The sequence below is a fragment of the Mastigoproctus giganteus genome, chromosome 3, assembly GCF_048544385.1.
Source record: "Mastigoproctus giganteus isolate SK-2022 chromosome 3, ASM4854438v1, whole genome shotgun sequence".
NCBI lineage: Eukaryota > Metazoa > Arthropoda > Arachnida > Uropygi > Thelyphonidae > Mastigoproctus > Mastigoproctus giganteus.
The window spans coordinates 220,630,937-220,641,249 of NC_143577.1; the positions used below are offsets into that span (position 1 = coordinate 220,630,937).

The window sequence follows — 10,313 nt, forward strand, 5'->3', positions numbered from 1 at the left end:
GAAATGCAGAGCTGTTTCGAGATAATTTAATTGTGTTTTAATCTCACCAGAAGGTGAACAATAAGTTTAGAACAGATAAAAGTGAATGATGCTTTGGTAATTTCTACGCGGGTAGCAAAGTCATTGCAATACCTGTGATAACTGTAACATCGAGGGTTTTGTTAAGTATGATTATTCAAGTTATTGGATCTGGTACGTTGACATTTATTATCCGAGAGAGGGGTCAAAAGCTCGTATTTTTGTACCTATTTTTAGAAGGGGACATCCATTTAGGCCTAAATAGTGTGCACATTATTTTTAAACAGTATTTCTTAGTTGGCACGAAAAGCCTATTAGCTTCCACGATTAATTCCTTGAATGCTTCCCATTTAGAATTTGCTGTCGGTAACATCATCAGTTGGTCCTACAGTATAGAATTCAAAAGCTGACTGAGACCACACTAGTCACCTTTACGAAAGCAAAAACACTTCTTCTTATTATCCCTAATGGTAGTTACATCTTTAAGTAAATCCCACATCAGTACACTGTGATCACTGCCACCTAGTGGTTTCTTTATCTGCAAATTCTTAACGCATGAAGATTCACTGCTGATAACTAGTATTTCCCCCTCTGGTTGCCCCACGCGAACATGCTGCTGTAGAAAACAATCATGCAATAAATCCACAAAAGTCTTGCTAGTGTTCGGGTGACCAACCCACAAATTTCAGTCTATATGTAGGAAATTAAATTTCCCCTTTATAAGACATTCTGATTTACTGGACGAATCTATTTCTCTGTAGAGCTGTTCATTGCACTCAATAGAGTCATTAGGCCTATAACATACACCTACCTTCAGTTTTCCTTTCGCAGTGCGTATGCCACACCGAACTAACCAACATTGCACTGTCCAACAAACGCTGTTAGTTAAGAAACACAAGATTTTGTGTTTCTTAACTAACAGCATAACCCCTCCCCCCTTCCTGTCCTGTCTATCCTTTCTGTAGACGTTGTACTCCCCAAATTCCAGTTCTGCATCCCTTATATCTGTGCGACACCACGTCTCGGTTATCCCAACCATATCTGCCTTTGATGTCTTGACCAACACCTTAAATTCATCAAATTTATTTACTGAACTCCTAGCATTGGTGTTCATGCACCTGTTCCTATTCTTAGCTACCCTAACACAACCCATGTGTTTACTTGTACAGCAATGACTTCCAGCAGTTCTTTAAATCCCCAGCACCTTGTTTTCCTGAATGCTGCTCATTCCAATAGAAGCAGTGCAAGAATCACTTTCACCTCTGTCTGCGGCTACTGTTAATCTCTTAGTCTGTTTTCGTAATAAACGTGCGACTGTTGACTGATTACACTGAACCCTTTTAGCTATTTAATGAGTAGAATGTCACTGCATTCATCATCATCATCAGCCATTTTAAATCCACTGCAGGATGAAGGCCTCTCCAGCAACTGAAAAAAAAAATCCCTCCAGCATTCTGAATTCAACTCAGCAGCAACAGCTTTCTTAACTGATGTGAAGATGTTCATTGTGAAAACTTAGCCATTGGAATAGGAAAGAATATTGGGCTCGTGGGGGTGCAACCATGAATGGCACGTAATGAATTTTAAAATCGTGTAAGATAGATATATATTTTAATTTAAGTACCCTATTTTAAATAATGTCCAAAGATCCTTGAAAAAAAAATCAATCTATCAATACCGTCAGCTGAAAAAGAAAAGAGAAAATAACTGCAAAATATAACTTCATATATAAAACGGTGTTTGCACTCAGAACCGAGACAGCAACCAACATCCACACAGGCAGAAGGAAAAATTATGCCAGATTGAGATCAAGATCAGTTAACAAGAACAGTCCAAGAGAACAGCCAACAAGAACCAAGAACCATCTGTATCAAGTAATCCAGCAAAATAATCAACACCGGGTCCATCAGCAAACGACTACAAACTTCGATGCCATTAAGCGCGTCGACACAACTCAAAGCGGGATCTTCAGATGTTTCAGGAGACAGGAACCATTAGAAGAAGAGCAAGCAAGGTCGCCCGAGGGCTACTTCATCTAGAACAGACCGCACTCTGGCACTAATTGCAAGACGGAACCTTACGATATCCTCTCATCAACTCTCTCTTGAGATTGCTGTGGGTACAAGTGAAAACATTTTCAACCGGGCCGTGTTAAGAAGGCTCACTCCAAGAGGTCTCTATGAAAGGAAAACAGTGATTTGTTTTCTCAATCCACCGCAGAGCCCGTTAATCTCAATCCACCGCAGAGCCCTTTGAAACTGGTGTCATGAACATGTGACTTGGAACCCTGACAAATGGGTTACAGTGCTGTTGTCTGTTGGGTACGTTTTAGCCTACAAACAGATTCTAGACATTATTTCATCTGGAGACAACAAGGAATGCGTTACCATCCCTCCAACATCAGAGAATAAGACACTTGCGGTGGAGGCGTTGTTCTCATGTGGGGCGGAACCGAGAGCAGATCGTCGTACCCGACGTGCGAATTTTTAGGGGTACGGTTGGCCCAGATTTTTTTTTTGACCGACAACACCACTGCGTACAGAGCTCAAATGGCGGAAGAATATCTTGAAACTGAAGATTTTCGACGACTGCCGTGGCCAAAAGAAACAAACATGTGTGGGATTTCCTTGGAAGTCGCATTGCACGCCGACAGCCAACTCCTCGGTCGCTTGCTGAGCTAAGTTCAGCGCTGGTGAAAGAATGAGATTCTTTGCCACAGAATCTTATAGATACCCTTGTATTGATCATGGTTCACTGCTGTCAGGCCTGTTTAGGCGTTGAGGGGATCATACGCTGTAATGATATCAATTGACCATATTTTCGAGCATATTCTATTGACTTATGTAATGTGACCTTTTGACTAATTCTTATACAACCCCTACAAATGTCCCTCATACCTGTCCGAAGTTTCTCGGTGTCCCCACATTTCATCGTTATTCCATGGTACACCACCACCATTCACATTTTGTCCCGCTTCATCGAACACAACGAATTACATCACGTTTTCTTAGTGTTCTGTTAATTTTGTCGAGCAGTGTAGTAGAAACTGTTTCCAAGTTTGGTTCTATAATATCAGAACATTTTCTAATACTCGAGTCTTCACACAAAAATAATGCTTCATTTTATAGGATATAAAATGTAAAATGAAATTATAAACATAATGGCTGAAGAAGTGTGTAAAAAATATTGTACATGATTCGAGAGGCGGAATATTATTCAAAATAAACACTAATTAACCATTAGTTGTTGTTAGCTCATCTTAGGTGGATAGAATTGAGTTATTCTGGATTTTATTTGACCCCACAATATGAAAATGAAAGTACAAACTTGAAAGAGCATGTCTGAAGAAGGTGCATGAACAAAATTACGTAGAAGTCCTTTCAAGGAATGGACTGAAGTCACGTTCGGAACACCTCTCAAGGAAAATAAAATTAACAGCAAACATTAACAGGATGGAACATACCATCAAAAGATTTAAGGAAACCATCAACACCAATCAAATCGTGACCAATAATTAAGAATTGACGGAAATCTATATTAGCAGAGACAACTTAAAAAGAGCAATCAACAGCCTCCCAAATAAAGCAACAGTTGAGCCAAATAAATTTCCACTCTTTATGTTTGATCAGCGATACGCAACTCAGGACGGCTTTTGCACAGTTGGACAGCTTGGGAAGATTCTGTCCTGCGAAAACCATACACCTATTGAACAACCTAAATATCAGCCCTGAAAAATTGTGCACAAACAGACCACATAGAAAAGAAGCTCTTCAAAACTCCTACCTGCAGATACAATAATAAAAATAAAAAATCAGCTCGTGGACAGAAGCACTTCCACAGACAAACGGAGACAGATACACTCAGACGGATATCACTCAGACGGATATCATCAACAAACTCCAGCGCATCTACAATAATAACCTGAATTTTAATAATCATAAAATTTTATTATTAAAATTAAGCAATTAAGGCTGTGCTAAAAACTTCTTTTGTACACATTTGTACTAAAATAATAAAGAAATAAATGATAACATCCTCACCTGTTTTATAGCGGGACTCCTTTTGATTCTAACTAACTTATTGAGACAACTGGTATTATGACGTTGTTTTAAAGATGGGAGAATGAAAAGAAGGCTTTTGAAACTACAAGTACGTGCAAGAGTAAATGTAGTCGTATATTTATTGCATAAAAGCACATATGAGTGTACATATTTATTATTCCAGTGTGCCTATCCCAGTTCAATAAATTCGGAATATATCTTCTCAAAATCAACATTGACAAGTAAACCTAAATTTTTTTCTCGTTAAATCTATAAAAATTAGAAAACTCCAATGCTGGGACGAGAGTGTGGTGACTAAGGTTCCTGACGCATATGAAGAGGGTTTATTGGGGGGGAAAGGGGTGGTGTAGGCTGCGTCATGCACAGAAATATAAACCAGGCTCTGGCGAAATATACAGCGCTGAGGGAACTAACCTTCCTCATCTAATGTTAATACCATTTAGGTACTAGAAAGATTAATTATTGGTAAAACCTTTTATTGTATGCAAAGCTATATAAATCTTTATTATTGAATATGGACATATATAAGTCTGTAATTTGGTCTGTAACCAACCCACAAAGGAGATTAAGCAGACAATGGCAAATTATGAGAAATCTTTGGCAAAGGAAGCAAAGAAAAACAGCAAAGAGTTCTTTACTTATGTAAACTCTAGAAGGAAGGGGATGAATCAGATTGGTCCACTTGATATTGATGGTTCGACTGTTGATGATCTTGCTCAGGTGGCTAACAAACTAAAGGGGTATTTTGAATTTACATTCACACATGAGGAGTTCTTCAGGGAGGGTAATGCCAGAGGTGAGTTGAACTCTGGCAGTGAGCTAGATGATTTTGTAATAAATGAGAGTAAAGTGGAGGAGAAATTGTTGAAGTTAAACATAAGAAAGGAGGCACCTGGGGTGGATGGGGTCTATCCAGTTATGTTAAAGGAGGCAGCAAAGGAAGTAAGCAAACCCTTGTCATAATTATGAGAGCTTCCTTGGACTCAGGGGAGGTACCCACAGACTGGAGATGTGCAAATGTGACCCCAATTCACAAAGGGGGATCGAAGGGCAACAGAAGTAATTATAGACCTGTTAGTTTAACTTCTGTTCAGGGAAATTAATGGAGGCACTGTCTTAAAGAAGCAATGCAGGATCATCTAGACAAGACTTCAGTTATAGCTCAGACACAGCATGGGTTTTTTAAGGGGAAATCTTGTCTGACCAATTTGATTGGATACTATGATGTGGTCACAAAGGAACTGGATGCAGGAAATAACTTTTATATCATATATTTGGATTTCAGGAAAGCTTTTGATACTTTTGCACATGGAAGACTGCTGCACAAATTGGAGCAGTGTGGCATTGGAGGCAAATTGCTGCTATGGATAAAAGAATGGTTGAGTCGGAGAAGACAGAGAGTGGTGATAAATGAACACTGCTCTTCGGGGACTAATGTTATTAGTGGAGTCCCACTGGGTTCAGCTTTGGGAAAATTGTTGTTTTCTGTATTTATAAATGATATTGATGATGGTATATCAGGCTTAATGTCCAAGTTTGCAGACGATACGAAGGTTGGCATGGTTGTTAAGGACACTAATGACAGTATGCTGCTGCAACAGAATCTGGAAAGGTTGAGCAGATGGGCTGAGAGGTGGCAAATGAAGTTTAACATTGACAAATGTAAAGTACTCCATATGGGAAGCAGTAACCCCAGAGTAATGTATCAACTCTGTGGTACTACACTGACAGTGTTAGAGAATGAAAAGGACCTGGGGGTAATTGTGCAGACAGATATACAGTTTTCTGAGCAGTGCAGACGGGCTGCAAGAGTATGTTGTCTTGTTAATGATATACAGGAATTTTTCTAGCAGGGATAAGGAGGTGATGATCCCCTTGTATAAGGCAATGGTCAGGCCACACCTTGAGTACTGTATACAGGTCTGGAGGCCTCATTTCAAGAAGGATGTAGAGCTGCTGGAACGACTACAGGGAAGGGCAACAAGATTAGTGAATGGAACAAAGGGTTCTTCTTACGAAGAAAGGCTTACGTTTTGCAAATTACAGTGTCTGGAAACTAGGCACCTGCGAAGTGATCTGATTGAGGTGTATAAAGCCTTGAATATTTTGAGCATGCCTAATGCTGAAGGCATTGTTCCTCTTGCTCAGTATAATCACCTGACAGGGCATAAATCCAGATTGAGGAAAGACCGTTGTAGGATAGATGAGCGGAAGTTTGCTTTTAGCCTGCGGGTAGTTGATTGCTGGAACAGACTTCCATCTTTTGTTGTGGAAGTTGATAATCTAAATTCAAGGCTGAGCTGGACAGGCATTTGGAACGAAGGGAGGCGTGAAATGGGAGATTTTTTTTTTTTTTTGGCTGGTGCTGCATACGCTTGCTTGATTGCATCGTATGCCTCTACTAATGCAAAGTCACGAAAGGTGAACAATGAGGACACAAAACGCCACACATGTCAGAAATATAGTTTGTGATATCTCCTCCTTCCCACTCTCTTTTCAATCAGATTTTCTTTTAAACAAAAGATATCAAAGTCGTTGTGAAACTACATAACCAGTGGCACTTCCTATTAAAAGAGTATCTTGATTGCTTCAACAGTCCACTCGACGTGAACACCTGTGCGTGTTGAAGGGAGCAGTTATTACTGGTTTCTCCAAATTACCAACAGTGGATTCAAGAGGCCACACCTAAGGAATCCGGAGTGTTTGCAGTTTGCTGGGACCCATGGAAATTCTGAAAGCGAGATTCTGGTGATTCAGGGACCAGCTTGAACGTATCACTTTGATCCCTGCTTCGGAAGGACTAGAATCATTGATTCGTTTGCACAGTATCAATCAATTAGTGGGTTTGACTACAGGGATCAACCATGCAGAAACCATGCTCCTACCTTCATGGTCCGAGGAACAGAATTCAGTTGGCTGATATGTAAGTATGGCTTTGAACATCCCTGACCCTACCGGACCATTATGTCAATAAACAAGATAACGTTACTTCAGCAAACAGACCCAGAACTTAAGACTTATCCGGCCCAAATCCTAGTTATCTGATAATTTATTTTACTAGAGAGAAAGCAATCACGAAAATATCTACCTTCTTCTTCAGAAGGTTTTGAAACAGCTGGTAGGCTTTCCCAAATCAGTCAAACGGCTTTAGAGACGAGAAGTGACAAACGCGTAGAACAGTTCCTTCGAGCCATAGGTGCGAATACCAGTTGTGATAAACCCTACACGACAACACATTGAACTGATCCCAAGATGTAATCTCAAAATGAAATTTTCTCCACGTCTATGGGAAGGGAGTCTATACTGAACTGAAAATTCAAGGAGTGACAGTACTACAAAACGTATACTTATTCTCAAGGATGGGAATGTAGTCCCCACTGGAAATCCCATACTTGCTCTCAATATACCAACCATTCCTAATTCAATCATAGACGAGTATCTTCTGTGCTGCTGGCTTGGTTTGTTGGTTTGTTTTGATTTTATTGGCGCATTAGCTACTAAGGCTATAATGCTCCATCTTCAGTGCTGCCTGCTCGACCATATCTACCAAATAATTTAAGGTGTTTTCTGATTTATACATTTGTTTCTGTTTGTATCGTTTCCCATCCTATCCTCATGAGTTTTGCGTCTATAAAACAGAGGTAAATCAACCACAGAACACACGCACTTTACAGATGCGATATATATGGTACAATATGGTCGAAGTCGCTGATGCTGCTCAAACATTATGTCATCTAAAGTACAATGTGTAAGAACACTCCATATTATTTCATGTTCTTTATTCCAAGTGATCCACAGGAAATTTTTCATCACACTTTTGTTGACTCGCACTGCAAGAAGTTTCCAATTCAGACTCCCTGAAAAAACCCCATTTCTCGATGGTAGTGGAACATTTACCATCAAGCGTTTGTTCATCGTGATGTTCATTCCCCAGTAATGTCACTTGTGAGTTCAAACCCCGATTGCGATAAACTGGTCAGTTGAAATATAAAATGTCACTTATTTGTAACGTAACATACGCCACAAGCGCCCTCGCACGATTACACCAACGATCATTATTTGGTACGGTTTTACTTGATTAAATAACCTGGGTTTGGTGTTAAAATAAGTTCTGCATAAATGCGTATTTTAAATACTAGTCTTTGTTTTATTCCTTTCTTTGTTTTTAATATTAATTAAAAATAGGATCATTAGTGTAAGAAAAATGAACTAATGTAATAATGCAGAACATCTGAAATAATGGAGTCTACAAAAGAATTAATTCAGTTTATTTCGTAAAAAAAGAGTACAGAAAATTACTTTGATCACAATATTTACCACTTTTACTCTTTTTCTATGCTGATAGTTTCTGTTGTATTCACTATCTCTGCTTAGACTCTTACGCTGACATTATAAAAGCATGCAACTATCGCACACCATCCAAATGCATCTATCAGCATTTAGTTATCCATTTTAGGAACCAATCCACTCTTATTATTGATAATTTTAACAACGGAACATGGAATGGACATTGGAAACAACATCTATTACCAGACAGTATATTCACTAGCGTCCTTTGGTCATTTATCAACCTTAAATACGTGGATTTCCCAAATCTATATATCAAGGAAGTTTGTGATCAAGATTTCGAGAGGCAATTTCATCCCATAATGTCAATATATTAACCAGGCTCATATCATCGTTCATGTGAGAAAACAAATACTCTCCACTAATAATCTTTTTCTTTGCATTATAACCAACTTTTCCACCAGTGTGGTACCTATTTCCAATAGATTTTACACCAACCTTGGCTTGACGTGCCAGGATACCGGACATGTACACATCATCAACCCAAAGAAAAGGTACTGAGAATGAAGCATTATAAAGAGGTTCAATAACTCCTTGCGGGATTATATACAATGCTCCTGAACAGTAGGTTGGATAGACCTTACCTCGAAATTCATCTTCAGTTACGTACCACTTGGAAGTTTTGTCTCGTATAACTTCCTTTTCATCCATTCTATAACATAATATATTTTGTCCAAGTTTCTCAGAACCAGATAAACTATTCAACAGACTATGCAAATTGAATATATCAATCAGAATATCGTCATCGGTTTTCAGAACAAACATATAATTAGAACAGTGATCGAGAATCCATTTCATCGATGCAAGAGCTTTATAGGTCAGATTCCGGTAAGTGTCAAGAAAATCGAACTGGATAATGTCCCCAAATCTTTGTTTTTCTTGATCAATCGATTTCTGTACATGAGGATCATTCGTCAGACCCATGACAAATACAGTGGCAAAGTCGAATCTGTCCATCAGTTCTGGATGGCTCCAAGTGTTGCGAATTATTCTTCTGTGAACAAAGTGATCGGTGGTGGAATGGACATAAATTACTACAGAAGGTGGAATTCTGTAACGTCGGCAAGTTTTGGAAACATTAAAGTGAGTTACGTTGACAGATCCGAATGCGTAGATGGAGTCTATCATTGCAGTGCCATATTGTATAATATTATTTTCCCAGTTTAAGATATAAAGGATTAAAACAAGTATAACGCAGAATAGAATAATCCTTAGGATATTACGTTTCATGTCTTTACGCTCTTCAGTTCTGAAATAAAAATAAAATAATGTTAATTAGTCTTGTAGGAGTAGTATTTTTGAGAGAAACACCCAAATATCCGTTTCTATCTTTAGAAAAACTATGGAGAAGAAAACATTACAACAGTACCCATGACAGCCAGAATAATCGTGGCCAGGGATTAATACAAATAATTTAACACCCTAAATCAAACAGACAATATATACTTGAATAACATAACACTAAGATGATACTTAATCATTGAATTTCTATTTACATATTACATTACATGAAGATGGTATGATATACAAAGCATGTAACATTCATTCAAGTCCTGAGGTTCCTTAACCAGCGAGGTGTCAATTTACCTTCAGCAGAAGGGCATCATTGGAGATGTGTTCTAAGGAGACGAGTTCATGGTTGAGTCCATCGACGATCCGTTTTCGATACCTTGGGCCCTTTGGAGAATCTGACGAAATCACTGTTCAGTTGGACTAGGGTAAGCGACTAATTTAGGATAGACCTGTGTGTGTGTGATGTGCAGCCAATGTTTATTGTGAAAAAGAGATGGGGGTAGTTTATCCCACACGGGGATTCTCCAGTGACAGAAGTCCCACTCCTGGGAAACGTCAGTACCACCAAGAAGTGCTCAAGGAGGTGGAGTAGCC

The 10,313-nt window shown here is 38.9% G+C and overlaps 1 protein-coding gene across 1 annotated transcript; it reads right to left on the reverse strand.

Annotated features, from left to right (window-relative positions):
• Nucleotides 1-8,681: 8,681 nt before the first annotated feature.
• LOC150088749 (beta-1,3-galactosyltransferase 5-like) lies at nt 8,682-9,554 on the reverse strand. The gene has a single exon (XM_090370305.1). It carries the CDS (start codon nt 9,552-9,554, stop codon nt 8,682-8,684), a length of 873 nt encoding a protein of 290 aa, XP_090226431.1.
• Between the last annotated feature and the right edge of the window lie 759 nt (nt 9,555-10,313).